Source organism: Filicampus tigris, chromosome 2 (genome assembly GCF_054856515.1).
Source record: "Filicampus tigris isolate MCC_2025a chromosome 2, RoL_Ftig_1.0, whole genome shotgun sequence".
Taxonomy (NCBI): Eukaryota; Metazoa; Chordata; class Actinopteri; order Syngnathiformes; family Syngnathidae; genus Filicampus; species Filicampus tigris.
In genome coordinates this window covers 51,456-76,110 of record NC_141218.1, presented here as the reverse complement: position 1 = coordinate 76,110, position 24,655 = coordinate 51,456, and the positions used below count along the sequence as shown (strand labels likewise).

The 24,655-nt window shown below is 49.4% G+C and overlaps 3 protein-coding genes across 23 annotated transcripts; 2 read left to right on the top strand and 1 right to left on the bottom strand.

Annotated features, from left to right (window-relative positions):
- Positions 1-114: 114 nt before the first annotated feature.
- On the top strand, positions 115-10,824 carry rpgrip1 (RPGR interacting protein 1). Of its 17 annotated transcripts, none has more exons than XM_086015300.1 (30): positions 115-641; positions 717-770; positions 837-954; positions 1,050-1,249; positions 1,400-1,505; positions 1,601-1,735; positions 3,316-3,421; positions 3,493-3,516; positions 3,589-3,735; positions 3,813-3,886; positions 3,958-4,169; positions 4,937-5,022; positions 5,105-5,155; positions 5,244-5,417; positions 5,493-5,610; positions 5,694-5,857; positions 6,339-6,678; positions 7,298-7,449; positions 7,534-7,766; positions 7,847-7,962; positions 8,446-8,612; positions 8,689-8,745; positions 8,821-8,939; positions 9,021-9,087; positions 9,170-9,251; positions 9,348-9,424; positions 9,914-10,103; positions 10,189-10,273; positions 10,358-10,485; positions 10,568-10,824. In XM_086015300.1, the coding sequence occupies exons 1-30, from the start codon at positions 329-331 to the stop codon at positions 10,768-10,770; spliced, it is 4,098 nt and encodes a 1,365-aa protein (XP_085871426.1). In that variant the 5' UTR covers positions 115-328; the 3' UTR covers positions 10,771-10,824. The 17 variants fall into 17 exon arrangements, with proteins under 17 accessions (XP_085871426.1, XP_085871400.1, XP_085871444.1 ...); XM_086015274.1 differs by having other exon boundaries at positions 9,899-10,103; XM_086015318.1 differs by having other exon boundaries at positions 7,531-7,766.
- A 1,366-nt stretch (positions 10,825-12,190) lies between these two features.
- Positions 12,191-14,615, top strand: fam113 (family with sequence similarity 113). 2 transcript variants are annotated; one of them, XM_086015523.1, is made up of 9 exons: positions 12,191-12,407; positions 12,554-12,635; positions 12,804-12,883; positions 12,968-13,200; positions 13,322-13,472; positions 13,621-13,861; positions 13,937-13,990; positions 14,072-14,209; positions 14,305-14,615. In XM_086015523.1, the coding sequence occupies exons 2-9, from the start codon at positions 12,563-12,565 to the stop codon at positions 14,391-14,393; spliced, it is 1,059 nt and encodes a 352-aa protein (XP_085871649.1). In that variant the 5' UTR covers positions 12,191-12,407; positions 12,554-12,562; the 3' UTR covers positions 14,394-14,615. The 2 variants fall into 2 exon arrangements, with proteins under 2 accessions (XP_085871649.1, XP_085871640.1); XM_086015514.1 differs by having other exon boundaries at positions 13,934-13,990.
- A 1,095-nt stretch (positions 14,616-15,710) lies between these two features.
- Positions 15,711-24,469, bottom strand: LOC147150658 (dynactin subunit 1-like). 4 transcript variants are annotated; one of them, XM_086015331.1, is made up of 31 exons: positions 24,189-24,469; positions 22,738-22,803; positions 22,453-22,647; positions 22,293-22,374; positions 22,172-22,203; positions 22,053-22,073; positions 21,603-21,626; positions 21,367-21,453; positions 21,017-21,163; positions 20,620-20,817; positions 20,318-20,522; positions 20,125-20,203; positions 19,885-20,044; positions 19,712-19,816; positions 19,443-19,634; positions 19,246-19,362; positions 19,019-19,171; positions 18,780-18,940; positions 18,530-18,698; positions 18,377-18,445; positions 18,074-18,286; positions 17,841-18,002; positions 17,626-17,757; positions 17,423-17,548; positions 17,214-17,356; positions 16,980-17,146; positions 16,783-16,901; positions 16,486-16,681; positions 16,327-16,400; positions 16,175-16,264; positions 15,711-16,112 (listed from the first exon to the last, which is right to left on the bottom strand). In XM_086015331.1, exons 2-31 carry the CDS (start codon positions 22,777-22,779, stop codon positions 15,975-15,977), a joined length of 3,798 nt encoding a protein of 1,265 aa, XP_085871457.1. In that variant the 5' UTR covers positions 22,780-22,803; positions 24,189-24,469; the 3' UTR covers positions 15,711-15,974. The 4 variants fall into 4 exon arrangements, with proteins under 4 accessions (XP_085871457.1, XP_085871465.1, XP_085871475.1 ...); XM_086015339.1 differs by lacking the exon at positions 21,367-21,453 and having other exon boundaries at positions 24,189-24,467; XM_086015349.1 differs by lacking the exons at positions 21,367-21,453; positions 21,603-21,626 and having other exon boundaries at positions 24,189-24,467.
- Between the last annotated feature and the right edge of the window lie 186 nt (positions 24,470-24,655).

Below are 24,655 nucleotides of genomic sequence, written 5' to 3'. Positions count from 1 at the left end.
TCCAATAAGTGACCTCTGAAGCATTTGACAGCGGGCTTTATGTCCTTTGTACCGCATATCGTTCTCAATCCAAAGTGCCCCTTACGTGCCCTTATGCGGTTCATTACAATCAAACCCGCCGGCCAGAAAACCCGGAGCGGCGCGCCACCCAAAAGAAGTCTCGGCTGCCTGCCGCTAAACTCAGTTGGGCGCGCACAATGTAATCTGATTAGTGGCCAGGCAGGATTAGCCACAGAAGCAGATGGAGCCGCGAGGTGGGCTTCGGGTTTACTGTGAGCCAACGAGAGCAAGATAAAGACGGGCTTAAAACGCACACGGTCCAAGCGTAATGTGCGGACGTCTTGGAATTGTTGACAAAAGCGAGGTAAGTGCCACCGCATCCACATTGCTGTTTGATTTTGCCAACACACACAAGAACGACAATGTAATAGGATCGAATGACTTTCCGATGTTTTTCAGCACGTCCAGTAACGAGTCTTGGTTTAACGCTGCACTTGCCGCTCATCGCCGTTTGAAACCTCATCCGGGTACTTTGCGGACAGCGGCCGTGATGTCGCCCACGGCGGACGAGACGGCGGACGACCTCCCAGTAAGAGACGTGGGCCTGATGAGGGGAGGCCTCATGCCCGCTGCTGTCCCAGGTTTGCCGCAACTTGTCTACAATGCAGTTGAGAGGTTGAAAATGCCACAACTGCATTTATGTCTGGTCCGAGCAGATGGCGTACGTGATGTGAAGCCTTGGCAGAAGCACCACATCATGATTACAAAAGGCGAGAGCACCTCACCGTCTTCGTCTTCAAGCTTTTACCAAGTGTTGCTCTCTCTCCACCTTCCAGATCCTCGGCGGGTATTTCGCCTGCCCAGGGAGCAACTGGAGACTCTTTGTCTCAACGTGCAAGAAGAAAATGCTGTGCTGAGAAAGCACACGCGAGCGCAGGAGCAGAAGATGCGCAGGTGGGCGCCGCATAGCCAAGCGCAAATCCGCACAGAAGAAAAGTCGGCAAAGGAAAAGTCTCAAAGTGACGGAGTGGTTTGTTTTCTCCCCGCAGGCTGTCAACGAGACTGATGCGTCTCCGTCAGGCGGGGCCGGCGTCCGCCAAGGAGAAGGACATGGAGGACGCGCTGCGGGAGATGGAAAATCGCGTGGCCACGCTGGAGAGCCAGAAAGCCCTTTTACACAATAAAGTCCGCCTGGCCAAGCAGCACATACTGGACTTGGGCGGCCGCGCGCCGTACAAATTGAGCAAAGGTGCGCCGGCCTTCCGTCTGGACGTGCTCCCGCCTGCTCGGATTCCCAAAAAAAAGCAAAAAAAAAAAAGCAAAAAAAAAAAAGCAAAAAAAAAAAGCAAAAAAATGCACAACTTTCTGGCGCTCTCTGTCTCTTTCTCCTCCCCCAAAGGTACAAAAGGTACAGAAGCGGACGGGGGAGTCAGCGGGGCGGCCCGCACGGCCCCGCCCCGCTACTTTCCCCCAACGGAGGACACCGGAGGAGACGCGGACAAATTGTAAGTGGCAAGTGACAAACGACAGAAGGCAGTTCGTTGATTTGCAATGCATCCGGGGGCCGTCCCCCCTACCTGCCCGCCCCTCCTACTCCCAGCAGTGTGAGTGAGCAGATGAGGGTGACGGAGCTGGAGCTGACCGCCCGGACCCTCCGGGACACGCTCCGAGAGAAAGAGAAAGAGATGGAGGGAACCGTGAGAGAGATGAAGAGGCAACAGGCGGAAAGGCACAGGTGATGACAGCATCAACGTCGCTGTAACAAGGTTGAATCGAGATCTGGAATCTTCACATCGAAAAACAGAGAAACAGACCAAGACTCAAGCCAAAGTCAACCCAAACATATTTTTTTTACCCAGAGTGTGTTCTATGCAGGCCCACTAGTGGTGAATATTACGCTTGCCGAAGATGAGAAATCCAGCCGTTCTTAGCCAGCTCAGGGGCCGGCCATTTTTTGGACTTGCCGTCAAATGGAAATGACCGCACGGTTGCTCAGCGCTCAGGTAAAAACCAATCGCGGCTCAGCTTCGGAAAACAGGTGAGCTGCGATCGGTCGATATCCGAGCCCTGAGCAACCGCGATGTCATCTTCAGTCGACAGACGTGGCCAAATGTCCGCCCCCCGAGCTCGCTAAAAAACGGCTGGATTTCTCACATTCCATCCCTCCATCCATTATGGATAGCGCTTCTCCTCACCAAGGGTCGCGCGCGGGGCGTGCTGGAGCCCATCCCAGCTGTCTTCGGGCAGTGGGCGGGGGACACCCCGAATTGGTTGCACACAGAGACAAACAAACATCCGCACTCCCGATCACACCTAGGGGCGATTTTGTGATTGAGTCCAATCAACTTACCGTGCATGTTTCCGGAATGTGGGAGGAAAGCGGAGTGCCCGGAGAAAAGCGGAGTGCCCGGAGAAAAGCCACGCACGCAGGCGGGCACGGGGAGAACGTGCAAAGTGCGCACAGGGAGGCCGGAGCCGGGATCGAACCCACGTCCTCCGAACGGCGAGGCGGACGTGCTAACCAGTCGAGCGCCGTGCCGCCCTTCTCATGTTCCGCAAAGGCAATATTATTCAGAATGCCGTGTTTCGACTAGTGGGCCCGCATAGAACGTACTCTGGAAAAAAAAATGTTTCTGTTGACTTCCCCTTTCAAAGTCACATGTCTTCGACTAACTTGGTATTTACAATTTCTACAGAAATGGCATGTGAATGTATGTGAAATATTGATGCATGTGGAATGATACGGAATGACATGAAATGATGTGAAGTCGGAATGAATGGTGATTTTTTTGGGGGGGCGAGGGGGTTGGTACATCAGGCCGGGGGGATCGTTACCAAGGTGAATGAAATGCGGCGAATGAAATGCGGCGAATGAAATGCGGCGAATGAAATGCGGCGAATGAAATGCGCCGAATGAAATGCGGCGAATGAAATGCGGCGAATGAAATGCGCCGAATGAAATGCGGCGAATGAAATGCGCCGAATGAAATGCGGCGAATGAAATGCGCCGAATGAAATGCGGCGAATGAAATGCGGCGAATGAAATGCGCCGAATGAAATGCGCCGAATGAAATGCGCCGAATGAAATGCGCCGAATGAAATGCGCCGAATGTTTGTCAAATGGGAACAATGATGTGAATCTGTGGCTTGGAATGTGTCGTTGGGAATGCGTTGGGAATTTTGGTGCTGAAAATGATGAACTTTTGGTCAATGGGAATTTTTAGGCAAACGGAAAAGGGTTCCCAAGGTGATCTGAATGTTCTGAATGTTGAATGGGAACGATACGGGAATGTTCTTTTCTACTTCACTGCTCAGGACCAACATCAGAGAGAACGTGGACGTCATCGGTCTGCAAAAGCAGCTTTCCGAGAAGAGCGCCGCCTTGAGGGTGACGCGGGAGAAGATGTCTGATCTGCAAGAGGTGCCTCGCTTTCGGCCGCAACTTTTGGCACAGCGGCAATACGGCACTCATGTCATGTTGCTTCTTTCCAGGCCTACGAGAACCAGCTGGAGGAGGTAAACGCACAAACTTTGTACGTCTCGCCGACTGCTCCTTCCGGTGATTTAAGCCTGGACTTGAATGTCCAGAGTCAGAGGTCCCTGCGCGAAAGTCAGACTCTTCTTCTGGAGAAAGTGGAAGAACTGAGCGAGCAGCTGAAGCAGGAGAGGCGCAGAGCACTCACGCTGGAGGCTGAGCTGACGACCGCCGGCCTGTCGCTACAGAACCTGGACAAGGTCTTGGCCGGCGCCACCGACCGTGCCGCATTTACATTTTCAGGATCGCTTCAGCGGCGCCATTGTTTCTCTTCCAGCTACAAGAGCGTGTAACCGACCTGGAGGGAGAGAAGGATGGGATAAAAGAAAACTACGACTCCCTGCTTGAGAGGTAAGACCGCCAAATGCGCTCAGCGCACGTCAAATGCTTCAAGCGCGTTCGTGTCTCTTTCCCTTCCCTAGCGCTTTATCCACTTACGACAGTCTTGTAGGCCGCGCCGACAAACACGCGCAGAAGGACGAGCCGCAGGACGAGCCGCAGGACGACGCGTGCGGGTCGGACATCCGGATCCTGACGGCAACGCTGCAAACCGAGCGGGAGGAGAGAGGCCGACTGCAGTCAGAGGCGGAGAAGCTCCGACAAGAGAAGGAGACGCTGGAGGGCCGACTCAACGGTAGACTCAGCTAGTAGTAGAAAGTCACCGTATCCAAATGTCACCATACGATACTGGGGGAAAAAACCCCAAAAACTCATGTTAAAAAAAAAAAAAATAAAGATCCGTTTTCGTCCATAATAACAGCATTCACAAACAAATCGGCTTGGCCAGTCATGCGCTCCTACTGGCTCAGCAGCGCAAAGCGTCACGTACGGTAGTGCACGATGCTGTGTTCGGTCGGGGCCGACGGAGATGTTGAAAAATACTCGCTGGTATGGCCGATTTATGGCAGCTTTTATTAGTTCAAACGTAGTTTTGTTCGTGTCAGCAATAATCTGTTTCATTTGGTTATGTGGGTGTGCGAGTGGGTTCTGTAGAACACCAAATGCAAATGCAAATAAACACGAGCAGTTGCACGTAAATGTCTCCACGCAATGCTAATGAGCTGTGGTCCTAATTATACCTAGGGTTAGTTCAAACAGTACGGCTAGCATTAACCTCAATGTATATTAAATGACCTACGATGACCAAACAACTCATATTGAGGCACTGAAATTGCACTAATAAATGACCCGCCAGAGGGTGCTGGAAGCGCACAAACGGAAAACAACTTGATCTTTCAAATGGATTTGTACGGCCACATGACGATATCGCGGTAGTTTGAATATCGCCGTATCACGATTTCGCCGATATTGTGACATCCCTCGTAGAAAGAGTCAACCACTGTGTATGGATCGAGCTCACCAATGGAAAGCCAACTCGGTTGTGTCTTTGTCGTTTTTTAGCCAAACTAAAACAACTGGAAGAGGAGATCCTTCAGTACAAAGAAGAGAGCTCCTGCCTGCAGAGCAGACTGGACTCGGTCACCAAGGTTAATCAACATAGAAAATGACCCCCGCCGCAACCGCACCCCTTTTTGACCCCTTTGAGAATGATTCACTCTCAATCTCAAGGAGTTCGACATGAGCGACCAAGAGCTCAGCGAAACGCTTTTACAGATCAAGGTGTGCAAGCGACCAGAGTCCGTTTTCCAAGCAGCCGGAGTCCGTTTTCCCCGCCAAACGCCGCAGCTTGACGCCGGTTTTCTTGCAGGCCTTCCGGATGCAGCAGGAGAGCAGGGAGGCTTTGGGTTTCCTGGGGCCCGACGTCGGGAGGGAGCACCCCGAGCTGAGCGGCATCCAAGCGTCCCACGCCGAGACCGCGCTGGAGTTGCAGAAAACCAGGAGCCTCCTTTTGCTGGAGCACCGCATCAGTCAAGACCTTCAGGTGGCGTCGCGTCCTCGCGTCCTCGGTAGGTCGCCAGCCTCCAACCGAGCTAACCCAAAGCGCTTCAACCCGAAGGGGGAGTTGGACGCGGTCAAGGACAGGCTGGAGATTGAGAGGAAGCAGCTGCGGATGGCAATGGCGGAGAAAGACAACGTTTTATCCAAGAGAGCTCTTCAGATCAACACTCTACAAGGTAGCAAAGAGCCAAGGTGCCAGGATCAGATCTTCATTTCATGCATGAGAGGAAAGTTCATTTGCCCCGTTTGTGTTGTGAAGCCCAGTTGAAAGCGTTGGCATACAGTGGCAAGAATCTCAAAGGGACCGTGCCCATACAGTACACGTGGCCAGCGGGAGACCAGGAAGTAGTCCAGCCCATCCGGGATGACATTTCCTGCGCTCCTCTGAGGCTCGGAGAGTCCCTGTTGGAACTCGGCATTATGGTAAAATAGTACCGCTAGGGTTCTCCGTGGCAGCACTGCGTGTTGTCTAATAGGGCTGCTCGACTATGAAAAAAAATATGAATCACCGTTGCTTCGGTAATCATTGAAATCACGATTATTCAAACAATCATTTTTTTTTTTTTTTTTGGTACAAAACAAGAAAATGTTTCAAGGTGAAAAACATAAAGACAAATACGTTTCTTTGAATCACTACAATTATGCTAGTTCCCTTTGGACCAAACGAAATTCATAGAATTAGTTATTATGAAATAGAAAAAAAGGTGTAACCGCATACATTCAAGTAAGGTTTGCTTGTGTAAACCGACATAGTGCGTTGGACATAAATGCATATTCATCATCGTTTTTTACGATAATGCCAATTTTGTGATCGTGGAGTGTAATAATCGTAAGTCTCATTGAATTTCGATGAATCGCACAGCCCTATTATCTCATGTTATGTCACGCTGTCGTTCTACTTGAGGCCGCCACCTTCACCCCGGACGGCCTTCGCAACATGGGCAGGCTTGCCGCGGGCCAAGCCGAAGACATGGTGACCTTCTGCACCTACAGCCTGTTGGACTTTGAAGTCCACTCCACGCCTCTGGTGGCCGGAAGCCAGCCCAAGTATGGCTTCACCTCCCATTACGCTTTGACAGCCCGTGACCTGGCCAGGCTGCGGGTGCAGGGCGCCAACGTCGGAGTGGAGCTCCACCAGGCAATAGGAGGTGTCCGCTTTGTGACGCACGCAAGTGGCCACTTGTCCCTCGTGGGGGCCATGGAGAGGAGAGGGCAGCGCACCAACGGACGGGTCAACATCACAGGTACAGGACAAGGTTGTTTTAGTTCACCAAATGATTAAAACTCCCCCCCCCCCCAAAAAAAGAAACTCCCCAAACACTTTTGGTAATGAAATAGAATAAAAAGGTCATTGCGTTTGAATTGAAATGACATCTTATGTGTCTAAAACTAAGTATACTTATTGTGAAAATGTCCTTCATTTTCGCTTTTGAGGTTCAAAACGTATTTATTTTGGTTTTGCTGGACAGAAGAAGGAAGGTCAAACAGATGCTTGAGAATTGTAATTTCCGTTACTCCTTTCTTATCTTGCGCTCGACAAACACTCCGTATGTAAAAAAAAATTGCTATATATAACTATATATATATATATATATATATATATATATATATATATATATATAAAACTATATATATACTATACTATATAACTATATATATACTATACTATATAACGATCATAACCCTGGTCCAGAAGAGTCATTCGATATTTCCTGCAAACTTCCATGGGAGGTGAGGCTGGGGAATTTTGGAAACGCCCTTTTCCAAATTGGGAACTTTCCATGGGAGTTAATGGGAAGTGAAGCAAATATGTCACTTTGAAGTATGGACTTGTGCAACCCTACATTCCTGTCTGGCATCAAGGCTCTGAGGGGGAAGTCGTCGGTGCTGTGGATTTCTGGGCACGCTTGTTCCCGCCTGCGGAACCCACGACGGCCAGAGACCGTGACGGGATCACAACAACACAGACGATACCGTCTCACGTCACTTTGGGCTGGCGAGAAGGCGGCCGCGCAGTAAATGTGACCTGCACATTTTTTGGGAAGAGAATATAATAAATAAATGCTCCTCCCAGACTCGTCCCTTTCTGCCCGCAGCAGGAGCTGTACGACTACGGCGGCGGGATCCCCAATGAGCTGCTGCTGCTGCTGGACCACTGCGAGGGCCTCAGCGGGCGTTGGCCCGGGCTGCTTCCTGACGCATACCTGACCTACAGGCTCTACGACCTGCGGCCACACGTGTCCAGAAGTGTCGCCGGCACCGCGCACCCCGTGTTCCACGACACCGCCAGCTACCCGCTCGCGGTCACAGCAGATGTGCTTCGCTACCTGCGGTGTGCTGCCAGGACCAGATTGCAGACTGGGGGTGGCTTTTTGACAAAGTGTGCACGCATTCATTCATTCATTTGCGCAGGTCGAGCAGTCTTTGGGTGTATGTGTTCGATGAGAGCGATGACCAGGTCCCACCAGCCTACTTGGCTAAAACACCCATCCCACTGAGAGCGCTGGCTACGGGCAAGGAGATCACAGGTGTGTGATCAGATGTGATTTTCAAAGGGGAAGGCTAGCCAAAAGATGTCTTTACCAGAATATGTTCTATGCAGGCCAACTAGTCGAAACATGGCATTCTGATTCATATTGTGTTTGTGGAATACGAGTTAAGCAGCAAAATCCACCCGTTGTTGTCCATCTCGGGGGGGGGGGGGCATTTTGTCACCTCTGTCGACTGAAAATGACTTCACAGTTGCTGCTCGGGGATCTAATCGTGGCTCAGCTTCAGAAAATCGGTGAGCCGTGATTGGCCTTTAGTCTTTTATATCACTAATATTATTAATAGTGAAGGCGTATAGAACATGTTCTTCCAAAGATTTTTGGGTGGTTTACTTCGCCTTGAACTAATCGGCAGATTCATCGGTTATCGCAATTTTATCCTGCCAAATATGGGAGTCAGCGTCAGCCTCGAAAAATCTCGTGTCTCATGTCAAAAAACCTTAAAGTCTTCTTCTTCTCCAGGCGACTACGTTCTCCGCGATCCGGCCGGTAGTCCTCGGGGCACAGTCCGGGTGATGATTAAATGGAAATACCCTTTTCAAGCGCCAGCGGATGTCATGGGAAGCGGTGAGCGGAGGCGAGAAGAAGCACAAGGGTCACAGAGGCCCATAGCCAAGCCCAGAGTCAAGGTATTGTTCACTTTCTTTACCAAATGGCTGTGGATACTCCATCTTTTAACTCGTCCGCCCCCCCCGCCCCCCCCAGACTCAGCAACTTGGGCCAGCAGAACCCAAAACAAGACAAAGGAAGACAAAAGCTTGTGTAAGGTTTCAGAAGCACGACCTCCGGACACGCTAGCCGGCTAATGCTAACATTCCGCATGCTCTCTGTCGACAGCCTGCGCCCCACTTCGTAAAGCCAGCCGGCACCAAGAAATCTGACGAGAGGTCACCTGTCCTACGCGAGGAGGAACCCCCTCTTGCGCTAAGCGCGTCTTCTGATTCACCAATGACAAAGTAAGTTACACCTGCAGGAATTAAAAACGCAAATATGGACACCTTAACATAACATATACCTCCCTTCATTGAACTCTTAAGATCTCCAGAAACCTCTTCCAGAGAGTCAGCGCTGAGAAAAAGCTCTGCTAGTGAGGGTGGCACTCTGGTAGGAACCCGCAGGAATTTGGTCCAACATTACAACGGCGGCTATCAGAGAAAAGTTGTATGTGCTGCGCTCTGATTTGCAGAATATTCCCTCTGTGGATGTGGTGTCGGTGGATGAAGCGGAGGAGCTGGAGGAGGAGAACAAAGAGGATCCAAGCGAGAGTGGTAGGAGCACTCCGACTCATTGGTGCATTGGTTTCATCGACAGAATTGTTGAAAGGGGCTTTTTTTGGCTTTTGTCTTTTCAAAACTGCGGAGCAGCTGAAGATCCGTCGGAGTCTTCGCGTACGTCAACAAGCGACCTCCTCATTATGCCATCCAAACCAAAGCAAAGACAGGTAAAATCTATTTGAAGGGGAAGTCAACCCCCCCAAAAAAAAGAAAAATTCCGTGCACCTCCACTCGTCTAAACACGGCATTCTGATTACCCTATTTTCCGGACTATAAGCCGCTACTTTTTTCCCCTTTTTTCCTAGGCTTTCAACCATGCGGTTTATACATCACAGCTGCTTGGGGTCAGGTAACGACCAATCACGACTCACCTGGTTTCTGAAGCTGAGCCGTGATTGGTCGTTACCTGAGCCCTGAGCAGTTGTGACGTCATTTTCAGTCGACGGCGAGTGACAAAATGGCTGCCCCCCGAGATGGCTAAAACCAGCTGGATTTTGCTGCTTAACCCATATTCCACAAACAATACCAATCAGAATGCCGTCATTTAGGCTAGCGGGGCTGCATAGAACGTATTCTTGTTTTTTTTGGGGCTGACTTCCCCCTTTAAAACCTATTTCAAAGGCATCTCATGGTAAAATCAGTTCCCCTCACGTCAGGGAAACAAGCTGAGAGTGGAGATCCTGTCCTTGACCTTTGACCCCTGCTCGCACGTGGCTCTGGACGACTCGGTGCAGCGCGTCTACGTGGAATATCGGCTGCTGGGCGTCCCCATGGAGACCACCGAGACGCCCGTGTCCCTCCGCAAGCCCGCGGCGGGGGAGGAGATTCACTACAACTTCACACGAGGTGAGAGCAGAGGAAAGGAAAAGACTGCTTGCGGCCTCAAAGTTCACTTTTTGCCGATGGCTAAATCCCCCTCTCGCTCTGCAAGTCATCTACGTGGACGGTTCACTGTCAGCTCCGCTCAGACGCTATCTGTACACCATGTTGGAGGGCAGGGACCCCAATAGGCGCCGGTATAGTGCTCTCACGTTGTTTGAAAAGCATCCATTTTCCTTATGCATTCCTTCACGCAAATCTCGCCGCGTGTGTTCGCGCAGGTTAAAGTTCACAGTCGTCAGCGAGCCGATGGACGACGACGAGGAATGTGCGGACGTCGGCTACGCTTTTCTGGATCTGCAGGAGCTGCTGCTGACGGGAAATGATGTCATTGAACGGCAAATTGACAGTAGGCCTTTCTTCAGCGGTTAATCTCGCTGCGGCGATGAAGCAGACTGTGTCACTCTTTTACTTTGCCGTGTTTCCTACAGTCGTGCGTGTGGATGGAGAGCAGGAGGTGATTGGATTTTTGAAAGTGTCAGTGGAGTCAACCGAAGCCCTGAGCGGGATTTACAAGGAGTTTCATCAGCCAGAGGATGCCGAGGAGGGCAGCGAGCATGAAGAGGAGGAGGAAGAGGACAAGAGGGAGAAAAATCATATTAAAGTTATAGAAGAAGATGACAGTGACTTCTAAGCCCCCCCCCCCCCAAAAAAAAGAAGTGTCTGATTACAGATTTTATAAACCCTGTGTGCGGTTTTATTCATGTTCATTTACTGAACTATGCCTTTGTACTAGTCATCCATCCATCCATTATCGATACCGCTTCTCCTCACCAAGGGTCGCGGGGCGTGCTGGAGCCTATCCCAGCTGTCTTCGGGCAGTGGGCGGGGGAGACCCTGAATTGTTTGCCAGCCAATCGTAGGGCACACAGAGACAAACAAACATCCGCGCTCGCAATCACACCTTGGGGCAATTTAGAGAGTCCATGCATGTTTCTGGAATGTGGGAGGAAACCGGAGTACCTGGAGAAAACCCACGCCGGCAGGCACGGGGAAAACATGCAAACCCCACACAGGGAGGCCGGAGCCGGGATCGAACCCACGACCTCTGAATCGTGAGGCGGACGTGCTAACCAGTCGCCCACCGTGCCGCCCTGTACTAGTCATTTCACTGTTAATGTTGAAGGTTACTGTCAGGTTCACACCAAGTGAGACAGTAGTAAACAACGCACACAATGAGGAGAGAAGACCCTCGACACAATATTGTCTTTATTCTTGCAAGGAGAGCGCAGGGAGGTGTACGATTACAGTTCCTAAAACCTTCTGCCCGGCTCCTGCGCCTGCTCCCTTTTATTTTCTTAGGAGTCCCTGATTACAAAGGTGTTCCAGCTCTAAGGGGAAGGGTAGCGAAAGCAGCTGCAACACTCTGAACTTGTTTTGTCTATGTTTGTGTGAGCCTTGATCATACATATGTGGGGAAGCAAAGCACACCAAGCAAGTTGGGCCTAGATACGGAAAAAGCTAAAGCTGAACCCACAAGCTAATAAAGCTAACAAGCCCAATCGTGAAAAATCTAACACATTAATCGTGATACACATTGTTATTATTACATCCCCCCCTGTTTTTATATACTATAAAGCTAAACCTACAAAGCTAATAAAGCTAACAAGCCTAATCATGAAAAATCTAACACATGAATCATGACATACATTATTATTCTTGCATTCCCCTCTGTCTTTCTTACATGTGCACAGTCCGTTGTTATTGTTTTATTCTGCCCCAAGGATGCCGTCTAACCGCGCGGGATGCTCTTCGATAAGAGCATCATTCCAATTTTGCGGCTGTGTCCTACTCACATTCCACTTTCTTCACAAGCAACTTCGACTTACATGATTAAAACAGGTTTATAATGCTGAAAAAAAAAAACGTACAATAATTATAAGAGTAAATACGGTATAACCTATGAACAAGTATTCTATCAGTTACATAGTGAATCATTCCAGTGTTTTCAATGACTTTCTTCCTGCTAGTAATTATGTGGCTGTGGTTCTCAATATAATAAAAACTTTTTCGAGTTTACAATGGAGACGGCATGGTTTCCAACGACCCCTGAACGCCTCACTCGTCAGCCCAATCCTCCAATCGCCGGCGCACCTGCTCTGATTTTTGACCAATTTAAAAACAAACACAACAGAAAAGTCACATCGGCAGCATTTGGTGTGCGAATGTGTGTTTTTTCCACTCAAATCGAAGTCAGATTGAGGGTGATGCGACACTAAATTCTCGTGTCTGATTACAAGAAGTAAGAAGGGACTACGAAGCTAAAAGAAGGTTACGTTCACTTTTTTCCCTCAGCCGTTTCCACATTGAAACCAAGTTAGCATTGATGCTAATTTAGCATGTTTTGCATGCATATTAAAAGTAGGAATTAAGCCTTCTATTGAAAGCGAATCCTTTTTTCTTTTCAAACAATAAAGGAGGAAGAAATGAAGTTTGTGAGCCACCAGCTTGTCAGACAGATTTTCCACAACAAGTTTGTTGTGGTGCTGGGAGACTCTAGTAAGTATTTTTTTGTTTGTCGATATTTTTCCTCCCATGTAAAATGGGTTGCAAACTGCAAGCCCCAAGACTGAGAAGCCTTACCCTAACTTAGGACCATAAATAACCGTTGAATATTGTGTACCTTTGTGTGCCTAATTAATCATATGTATCTCTCTGTAACACCAGTCCAGCGGTCTGTCTACAAAGACCTTGTCATGCTTTTACAGAAGGATGAATACCTCCTCGCAGCACAACTGAAAAGAAGGGCAAGTGATACGGAGAAATTCCCGTTCAGCTTGTGTATGTTTTGTGCTGTTTCCAGCTGCTCTCTCACCTCTGTCTTTCTGCAGGGTGAGATGAGCTTTGAGCAGGACTGCCTGGTGGAAGGAGGTTGCCTGAGCTTCATGCACAATGGGACGGGATACCGGGAGGTCCGGCAGTACCGGTGCCCCCACCACCTGGTCCGCTTCTACTTTGTGACGCGCGTCTACTCGGACTACATGAAGAGCATCATGGAGGACTTCCGCCGTGGGTTGAAACCAGATTTAGTCATAGTCAACTCCTGTGTTTGGGACATTTCAAGGTAAGCCGTGGATCTTATCGTTCAGGTGGTTTAGCATCCAAATTCTCTTATGGTGAATGTTGCTTTTATATTCAGTTTCTCTGTTATGCTGCTACATGGCTTTAACCGAACCTCCTTGTAGGTACAATTCAGAATGGGTGGACAGGTACAAGGACAACCTCAGTAGGTTCTTTGAAGAACTGCTTGGGATCCTGCCAGAAGAAAGCTTGGTCATATGGAACCTCACCATGCCCTTGGGAGAGCGCATCAGGGGGGGGTTCTTGGTTCCTGAGGTACAGTATGTTGACCTTGTACATTTCATAGAAGTAAAAAGAAAGAGGAAAAAAAAAAAAAAAACGCTAGACGTTCTGCTTCCAACGTATCAAATGCGGTTTGGTTTGAAATTGAGTGAGGCCAGTCGGCGTTGTCGCTCCAAAGCAGATCTCGCACAAGGTGTCCCGTATCCGTCATGACGTGATCACAGCCAACTTCTACAGCGGAATCCTGGCTGAAGCCTACAAGGTCGACTTGCTGGACCTCCACTTCCACTTCCGCATCTCCCTGCAGCATCGCACCAGCGACGGCGTCCACTGGAACGCCCTGGCCCACCGCCGAATAAGCACCCTGCTGTCGCTGCACGCCGCGGACGCCTGGGGCGTGGAGCTGCCGCTTCGCTCTCCGGGTGACGACAAAGGCACAGTGCAAAGGCGGCTGCTTGTATTCAGTGCCGACTCACTCCACTTTGTTGTTTCAGCAGGCTTTTCTTCTGTTGCTCATAAACTGCCGGGATCGGAAAGTGATAAACGTGCTGGTAAGAAACACGTTGGAGTCAAATCAGCTGTTTGTTTGTGCTCTGCCCTTAATGCACGTTTGCTGTCACTCTATTCCACAGCGAGGCCTCAAAGGATCACCTGGTCGCCCCGTCGTCACCACGGTGGATTTACGGACTTTGAAGCTCGCGAACCGCCGTACGGGGACGAGTATGCTGCTTATCACACGCCTTACTATTATCATGTCTCCCTTCCAAGTGGTGCGTAACGCCCGTTCGTGACATTCTTGTGCTGCTGCCTGCTAGACGGGCATGCTGATGTGTCCACTCAACAGCCCGTGTTGTACATGTTACAGATTACGACGGGCCATGCGTGACGAGGCCGAGGCGCACCAGATGCCACTACATGCCGTACGCTCTTCGCAGGCCCGACTGCCGCTACTAGACTTGGACGAGGGTGACCCGTTTCTTATCCGCGTTTTTAAATGTTTCTGCACATCCTGCAGAAAGTGTGCTTCTCTGCAAGGAGCAGACAATGCTCGTTTTGGGGGTCAGTGCTCACACATTCTCTACCTGTATAGAGTTCTTCATTTCAATTTCATGTGTTCAACATTGTTGATTATCTTTTAAATGCGCGTTTCATATTAAAGGTGCACGTCCGGCACAAGCTCTTTCTTTTGTTGTTTTATGCAGAGTATATGTCTGCAAAGTCATGCAGTGTCACCATGTAGGTCGATTTAACAGCATCAAAAAAAACTAAATGTACAGGTACATATGTATGAAATATGCTCAGACCCACTAATTCATTCATGCTGTGAAGGAACAAGCAGGCACCCTGCTGTGGCCACCCCGGGATGCGCTGTCGTTGGGTACCATTTTGCAGGCGGCCTGCTAAGTTTCAGTGAAGCCAATACATCGAAGAGCGCTTATTTGCATATTAAAACTGAATGAGAAGCTACTGTTCAAAATCCAGGGGGAAGGAAATCCTGCTTTCCAACCCAAATCTATCTTGCAAACCAGATAAAAGGATAAAGATAAAAACTGGGAACTTTGAATGTTAACTAGGCTGACACTTTAAAGTTCATGCATGATTTAAAAACAGGAGTCTTTGCATTTTAAGATTAATATTAGCCTTCTTAAAGTGGAAGTCAACCCAAACTTTTTTTTTTCCAAGAATGTTCTATGCTTGGCCACTAGTTGGCGGGGCATTCTGATGAATAACGCTTATGTGGAGTATGAGTTAAGCAGCAAAATGCACCCGTTTTTGGCCATCTCAGGGGGCAGCCAGTTTGCCACTGCTGTCAACTGAACATGACATCACAGTTGCTCAGGGCTACGATAACGACCAATTATGACTCTGAGCCCTGAGCAACTGTGATGTCATTTTGAGCCGACAGAAGTGACAAACTGGCCGTCCCCAGAGATGACTAAAAATGGGTGGATTTTGCTGCTTAACTCATGTTCCACAAATGCACTCTTAATTAGAATGCCTTGTTTCAACTCGTGGGCCTGCATAGAACATATTGACAAAAAAAGAAAAGGTTTGAGTTGAGTTCCCCTTCAAGTGTGGCACTGTTGCATTTTTCCAGGTCACACTCCAATAGATGCATGCCCTTTTATAAAACAAGTACGATTAAGCGAATTGAATGCTATACTTAAGAAACACCAATGTAATGTTTATAACATTTTCGTTATGGCTTTTATTTTTATTTTTAAGCCGCAGCGGACGTAGACACTACTGGTAAAAAAAACATTCAGCTGCTCATTGAATAAGTGGTTGCTTTTTATTAGAGAAATTGTACATACAACATGGGTAGTGCATTTGCTGCAAGTAGAGTGCACATGCTAAATGTTATAATTATCCCCTGTAAAGTGAAAGAGTGAAAACATGTAGAAATGTGTAATCATTTGGGGCTTTTCCAAATGGTCACATCTTCATCATTGTCATTAGGGCTAATTGTGTTATCTTAACCATAGAAAAATTGAAAGTAGGAAGAGGAAGGAATCGAGGAGGCAGCAAGCTTCCTCAGTCCATGAGGAGGCGGTGCACTTGGTGCAGTTGCTGCTGCGACAGGACCAGCCGGTGGACTTGCTCTTGTCCACGAGTGCAAGGAATGGCCACACGGCCCACAAACACCGTCCCGCCCTTCTTCTCTTCATTTGCCTAAGATGAGACAGCGTGATGATTCGTTCGTTTGTGCCAGTGTACAGAGTTTGTCATTTCACCTTGACGAAAGAGGAGACCGGGAACGTTGCAAAGTCGGAAGCAGCTTTTGCTCCATGTTGATTGGACACAATGTGTTCAGCTACTTCACCCTGGAAGAAAATAAATAAATATTCAGAAGCGCGTTTGATGTTGCGCAAGCGAAAGTTTGTACCTTGAGTTTGGCTAGAGCGTTGCTGAGGTTGTGCAGTCGGGTGGTCTGCTCCAGCAGCTGGGCGCTGGCGCTGACTACAGGAAGACAATGGCAGCGTTGGCAATACGAAGGAAGAAACACGCCCCCCTTTCCCCCAAAAAATCAGCGACGTCCACGCACCTGACGTCTTCCCAGTAATGTCCACCACTTTGACTTCTGCACTTAGCTTGAGAAGGGTGGCCAGCAGCTGGTCTGTGCGGCGATAGATGCCCATATTGAGGCCCTCTGGAGGCATGGAGCTCTCTTTGGGCACCTGCGGCAATTTGGTTGGGCACAGTGGAGGCAGGGAGGCCAGCTGGGCATTCATCTTCTCCGCCTGAATGGCAAACGAACCTCTTGGTCAAGCCAACAGAAGACGCATCCCCCCCCCCATTCCCCCCCAAAAAAAAGTCTCTTATCCCCGTTCTACCAGGACACCTTGAGTCTGATGTTTTCGGTCTTGAGGCGTTTAATGCCCAGTCTCTGAGCTTCAAGCTGCTGCTGGAGGAGAGGAGAGTCCACCACTTGCATTGGGCCTGCCAGTGATTGGGACATACCTACTCAGGGGAGGATACAGTCAAGATGAATCCCAGTTGACTCATCCAGCCTTCATCTCAGCTATTTTCAAAATGTACCTCCTGCTGGCCCTTGAACAACGGAAGCCATTCCAGAAGCAGGCACACCTCGCAAGCCCTCGATGGTCAACTTGGATTGGTTATTGATGCGCTGTTTCAGCTCGGCTTTCTCCGCTTCCAGTTGGTCGATGTCAGCTTGGAGAGCATCCATCGTCTCCTCAAATTCCCTTCGTTGGAAAAGTTGCGCGGGTCAGATGCTGAGTGCGCTGGCACACTACGACAAAATGATCTCACTTTTCTTTCTTCTTCAGCAGGTCGAGGTTCTTGTCCAGCTTGGTTTGGATCTTCTCCACGCGCTCATCCGCATCCTTGGTGGACGTGTCCAGCTTCTTCTCCAGCAGGCTCAGACGGACATTGGCCTCACTGAGCTCTTCTCCCTGCGAGAAAGAGACGTCGATCCGTGCACTTGCGCCACAAAACGAGCCTTGTCGACCTGGCCCCACCTTGATCTTGAGCGACTTCTTGAGCTCCTTGATGGCTGCCTCTCTGTCCTCCAGCTTCACCCCGAGGCCCTCCGCATCAGTCATCTCGGCTCTAACCGTGGCTGCTCTCGTTTCCACTGGAGGACTCTTGAGGGTACAATCGCCGCACAAAAAATGACTGCAATGTCCTGATCCACCGAGGACAGAAAAAGACACACAAGTACCTTTGCCTGTGGCTTGTCCGCATCGTACTCTCCTTCCTGCATGGCCGTGGCCATCTTGTTCATAGTGGCAACAATGGTGCTGCAAGACTGACGCAGGCACTCGGTGCCATTAAGACCATGAGCGCCATACACCTGTGTGAAGGACAAAGAAGACCTTTAACCCGCGCCCTGGTTGCATTTGACCCAAATGGAATATTTCAGATGATATTCCCTACCTGCTCCACAGCCTGGCACGCCGCATCCTCCAGTTTGAGTGCATTCAGTCCTTCCTGCTCAGTAAGTGGTGCCACCATCTGCGCTCCGGCCGCCGCCACCTCCTGGAGCACTGCCACCACACGGGTCAGCTGCCGTCTGCACTCGGTCAGCGCCTCGGACACCTGATGGATAACACGCCGCGCTATTTATTGTTATCAAGCCCCATTGGAGTTCACTGCGTGCATGCTGTTACCTGTGGTCCAAAATTGAGCGCGGCTGGAGCTCCGACGGCTTCTGTTCCAGGCATCCGGCGGCGGATTTTCTTACAAAACTGCTTGATGTCCGAGCAGGACGTGTCCAGGTCCTTCAGGAGAGCAGCCAGCGTCGAGTTCTGCTGACCGGTGGCGAGGAACGCACGCAGACGGGCTACCTCCACACCCATGCAGTCCAGGGCACTCTGGGTAAACTGAGGGTTCAGAAAGGTGAATTAAACCCCATGCGAGATTTCTTCAAGGATCACATCGGAAAACCGTACCACTTGAAGAAAGACCGGTACCTTAATGTGGTCGGATAGCTGGACGGTGCGGTCCTCTTTGTGGTCTGCCAGATGAACACTGTACAATTGCTGGAGGGCACAGTAAGACTGACTCTGTAAGATTCAATGATCGAGGAAGAGGACGCTTCTGAAACGTAGTGCACGTTCTGTTACCTGGTAATACTTGATGGCCTTGGTCAGCGGTTCCACCTGAACAGTCTCGTCCAACTGGTCTTTGTTCAGCAGGTCGATGAAATAATCAAGAGAGCGCTCGTGAAAGCTCATTTCGGAGTAGAGTGTGCCCATGCGCTTGAAAACCTCCACTGAGCACATATTCAGAGCTCTGGAAGCAGACAGGACGAACTCCTTTCAAAGGTGGTTTCTATTGATGGCGAAATTTGTGAGGTGACGCCTTGCGGCTTACTGCTCATATTTGTGCAAGGTGGCCTGCAGCAAGCTGAGGGAGTACACGAGTCCAGAAGCAAAACTGCGTTGTTCTCCCGGAGACCCTTTGAGTGCCGTGCCTTGGGCCAGGTTCCCGTTCAAGTCGAACTTCTCCTGCGCCTGTTTGCCGATGAGCTCGGCCTATAAGGGACGAGTGCGCATGGCTACAGAAACTGGACGGACGCGGCAAGGGTGCGCCGGTTCGAAATGGCCTCCCACCTTGCAGATGATCCTGGGGATGAGCAGGAGCACCAGTATGCAGTCGTGGTCTCCACCGTGACGAAGGAAGGAGTCCGGCATGAAGGAGGTGAGCAGGGACACCTCGCGGTTGAGCTGAGCCACTTCAATTTTCCTCAGCTCAATCTGGATAGCCTGGAAGACGCACGCGCACAATATTCATTTTTGTTGGCACGGCCGACTCGGAAGAACCGCCGTCGCTCGCCTACCTTGGCGTACGCCTTTGTCTCTGCGAATTTGATCTTGAAGTCAAACAGCTCTGCGGGAGGCTGTTGCACTTGTTCGCTACTTTCATTCTGCTGGGTCATTAACTCTTTGTTGGCCTCCTGGTTTGTACAAAACGAAAATCAAGCTCGGATAAAAATCCACGCGTCAGCGACTGCACCCATCCGGGATGCGCAACCACCTGCAGTCTGGTGGTGAGCTCTCGGTATTTGCTGATGGTCTGCTGGTAATCGGCCACCGTCTCCTGGGCGGCCTCCACCCTCTTGTCTGCTTCTCGGACCTTGGCGCCACTCAGGTCCAGCTGCTCCCTCAGCTCCATTTCCGTCTCCCTGGCGTTCTCCTGCAACTCGTCGTTCATTTCGTTGATCGCCTCCTGTTAAAGCGGAGGGGTCGACGTCAGCCAACAACAGCGACGCGGCTGCGACTTATATCCGTACCGGCCAGACTGACCAGATCGGTCACGGTTTCTCTCAGCTCTCTGACTTTCTCCTCCAAGTCGAGGTTCCTCTCCGTCAGAGTCTCAACCATCTCCTCTGATCCCAGGGCGGCGTCCACCTGGTACACCACACGGACACTAGGACCGGGAAAGCGTTTGCATTTTGTAATCTCTGCTCGGGCTTCACCTGCTCTTTCAGTTCATCCACTGTGGCCTCGGCCTGCTTGACCTCCTCCTGCAGTTTTTCCTTCTGAGTTCTCAGGGTCTCCGTCTCGGTGTTCTTCTTCTCCATCAGCTTCTGCAGCTTCACGTGCTCCTGTTTCTCAGAGGCAGACAGGTCGCGCATCCTGAGGGGGGAAAACAAGTTGTTCAGGAGAAAGTATTCAAAACACCATCTCCGATTTTTGCTCTTTGTGTCCCTACTCACCTGACCAAGGCCTCCTTCAGTTTGTTGTTTTGCTCCTCTATCTGTTTGACATGGTAACTGGAGGCGGCGCCGTCTGAGCCTGCCGGAGAAACCAGATAGATACTTTCTTAGAGTAAACCAAGACGCAGACCAGGTTGCTTTCACGTCAGTCGGCGACGAGACGTTTGTGAGACAAGCGAGTAGAGAAACGGACCTTTCTCTGAAATGTCATGTCGAAGGATCTCCAGGTCCATGGACAGCTCCTCCACTTTCTCCTTGAGCGTTTCCACCTCCACTTGCAGCGACTCCGCTCGCTCTTCAGCCATCTCTTTATCCAGAGTGGCCATTTCGATGGCGTCTGCTGTGTCCGACATCTCCTCCATGTAGCGGTCCTTCGCCTCCTGAGCATCGCGCGCTTCCTGGAGGAACAACAACGGGCATTTGGCGATCCGCTCGGGTTGGGAAATTCACGTCGATACGCAGAATGCAACCGATATTTGTTGTAGGTGACGTTACCCTCTTGGCTTCTTTGAGATTCTTCTGTAGCTCGGCCTGCTGCTCCTGCATTTTGGTCTTCCACTCATGCAGCTGCTCCAGCTGGATCTTGTGCTTCTCCAGCTCCTTCAGCTTGGCCTTGTCCTCCATGCGCTTGGCTTTCAGCGTCTCCAGCTTCTCCTCCAGGTCCTTGACCTGCGCACGAAGGCTTTCCTCCTCCTGGGAGCAGCAGACGGGTAGGAGAATGCAGGTTGGACTTATACTTACTCCAAGACTTGGTGTGAATACATCATTGGGATGATTTTTTTCCCCCATTGTCAATGAAAACACTGAATTGGAAATATGTGCATTTGACCGGCAGCGTTATCATCTACTCCGATCCTGGTCGGCATAATTCTGTCTCATATTATTGACCCACCTTGCTCGGAGTAGCGGGAGCAGAGGTCGCGGTTACCTCTGCGAGCGGCCCACCGAGCTGAGGTGTCGTGGGAGCGCCCAGTGCACCCTGGTGGGGGGATAGGCCCACTTCACTGACATCGCCAGATGACAGAATGTCACGAGAAACCTGACAAAAGAAGGTGTGCGGAGCAAAACATCAATGCATTCTGAACTCTTTGTTGGCCAGACCAAACATTTCACCCGCCTTCGTGCCCTCTAAACGAGTTCATCAAGTAAATCCCATCTCTGAGCCAAACGGGCCCAATGCACCCGTGTTCATGGACCACACACGCCACCACTTCCTGTGATCCGTGACGTGGAGGAGCGTACCATGAGCGGCAGGCTGGAGCGGCCCGGGGGACGTACCAAGAGGGAGGGGAGCGAGACGGCTGATGCCAGCCGCTTGGGCGTGCGCCACTGCCACAGTGCCGTCATAAAGAATGTGTTACTACACGTCTCCATCAGGTAAACGTGTATGTGTCGTGTACAACGCGCGTAGATGAGAATGAGTGCCCTTAACACGAAAGTCCTTCACATGAAAAGATCGACTTTGACCATTATCTCACCTTGGCAGAACGACGGGCAGAGGACTGGAGGAGAGTAGGAATGCACAGACGCAGCCAGCGTCGCAAGATAAGAGATTAGCAACACAGGAATAGCAAACCATGTGAGTGCATGTTGACTGTTAATAGTTTTTTTGTATTTTTTTTTCTTTTTTTTTTTTTTTTTTTAAGACCCCACTGCCACAACATGTCACCTCATGCAACTGTGCCAAAGTGCCTCACATCCTTGCCCATGATGGTGTGCATGCTTTCACAAAAATGCAACAAAATGTGCTCATGCAAAAACAATGCACTTCTGTGCAAGACTGAGTGGCCAAAGAAAAACAGGTTTTCGTAGCCTCATCTGCAATGCTTTTTTTTTTTTTTTTTTTAGGAAGGAGATTAAGAATGCTATGCAAGTGGTGTTAACACAAAGCAAAACACACAAACAAGAGCAATCAGGAACATTTCTACCTTCTTTGCACTTATGGGTGCCTGGAAAAAAAGTATTTAGGAGGGGGGAAAAAAAATAAACAACTGCTTTGTGTTTAAGACAGACTTCCAAAATCTTGCTCTAAATGATGATGGCATACCTGTTTAGCCGTTTTGGGAGTCTCTGGTATATCTGGTGGAACAGAGTCATCTTTCGTGAGATCGTTTTAGCACTTTTAAGGCTCTGTGAATAAGTGCATGTAACACGCAAGATGGTCTCACCTCTCTGTCTCGGGATCCTGGAAACGCCGGACTCAGGAGCGTCTGGGGATGTTGCACTCGAGCCGTCGTCGACCACCTGGATCTGCACGTGGCGATGCAAACGTTTGTCAAAGGGCACAAATTGGCGCTTGTGCACATAATACATTGATATCTTACGAACCTGAGTCTGTCTGACAAATATCCCATGGTTCTCCTCACAGGTGAAGTAGCGTTTCCCCTGCACGGTGCCGTCATTCTTGCCTTTGGGTTCGTTGAGGATGACACCCACCCATTTGCCCGGGGCAAAGAGGGTCGCTCCAATGAAGGAGACGGTCCCACGTTGACCTTTTCCTATCACCTCCACTACAGAGCCAATCTAGAAGGAAGGGACAGGTATGCATTTGCAGTCGATCAAATGCATACTTTTACCATTGAAATCATCTTCCTGTCAATGCTTGCAAATTACCTTTGGGGGCTTTCCACTGATCACAGTTCCCCCGCTGCTCATTCTGCTTATCAATGGGCTGGTCAGCTGGTGGATTGTGGAAATGGAGGCCAAAAAAACCCACCAATGTAGTTAGTATCCATTTTTGCATTCTTAGACATGATGAGACTAGTGTTAGTGGCCAGTTTCATTATACTTAAAATCATTCGGCTCTGTTTTACTCAAACATCGGGTCGGAAAAAAATCTGAGAACATAATTTCCCAGTCACATGTCACAGACCACAGTGGGCTGCATAAAATCTTGTCTGTTACTTGCCCCAGCTCACACAAAGACTCCCATTCAAAACAAAGCAGGTCGTGTTAACTCATGCCGCCTAATGGTTTTAACCACAGGGGAGAAAACGGGATAGAAAAGGGTTTTCTTCGTACAAGCAGGAGCAAAAACACAGTTCAGTATTCTTCATAAGCTTGTATGAATTACAATTTGGTAAAAGTCGCTTCATTTTCTCTCTCCAACACACTTTCAACATGAAGACAGCGAGGTGAGTCACACTTATACAATACGGTGAGTGCCCTCAATGAAATATTTCAGTTTTAAAACTATGAAATGCATAGTTTGTCAGGACTGATGTTATGTAGTCCAGGTACTTACCAAGGGCGTATACGAATGTCTCCTGTTCATAGCCATGCTAATTACAGTTCAATCAAATACAAGGTAGTTCCAGAAACTCTAACGTCTTAACTCAAGTGTTGTTTTGTTTTTCTTCATAATGCTTTTCGTTTCCAGACAAGGACGAGCATTGAAAGGAGGGGCCCAAGCGGTGCATCACGAAACGTCACCATTGAGCTGAAGAGGGAAAGGGAGGGCGAGATGCTTCCCATCTCGACAATTGAAACAGCCGCTGAAAAGGTTTGGCAACACTGCGCGGGGATGACACTCTTTGAACGCAATGTTACTTGTATGGCACCACTTCACAACGGCAATCATGTTGATAGAATTAGCAATAATGGTGTTGAGTATTATTAATTGTATCCTATTGGTTGACCCACATTCCGCGCGTGATTGCCGCAGCTGATTGCCTAACTTAACAACCCTTTCACGAAATAAAAAAAAAAAAAAAAAAACAAACTGAGAGAGGAGGGGGCGGTAGGTTCATCGAGGGCTGTGTGCTGCCTCTTTTCGATGTCTCCCTCCTCCAACACATCCGATTCAAATGATCTAGATCGTTATCAGGCGTTTCTGCTCCCACACAATACGACAACTTTCGTGTCTACTGACGATCAGAAGCACATTTCCATCAGGTCCTCCTCGAGCTCCTCCGCTTATGTGTCAGTCTTTATCCTTGTTATGCTACAGTCAGCATAGCTAATGCAACACTGGACATTTTTTGTTTGGTCAAACAAGAACAACTGCACTCGAGACACTAGCAGTTTTACATCATGCCCCATCACACTCGCGCTTAAAATACAACCTTTAGGTGTATCTCCTCGGAATGTTGATTCCAGCAGTTCTTGTTGCTCCTAGGGCTTTTCCTTGTTCCGCTTCTTCTGTGGCCTTTTGCCTGGTAGGTTTCTCGCGCACTACCGCCACCCTCTGTTATGGAGTTCCAATCAAGGAATTATATAATACGGTAGCTTCTGTTTGTGGGCGGCGCTGTCGTTCTTAAGTAATGGGAAATATCATTGATATTTTTTCCTAATCTATTGCCACAACATTCGAGATACTGTATTTGTGAAATTACTAGTTGTTTCTCACAAAGGAACCACTTCCGGTGGCCCGACAAGCACAAAAGTTGATTGGGAAACAGCGCCCCCTTGTAGCGAGTAGAGGCACAACCCGCATTTATGCCTTTTTTTTTTTTTTTTTTAGTGTCCACTCTAATAATGTCCAATGCAAAAGTAATTTTTCTCCTGTTTGATTATTAGCTTTATATGTGTC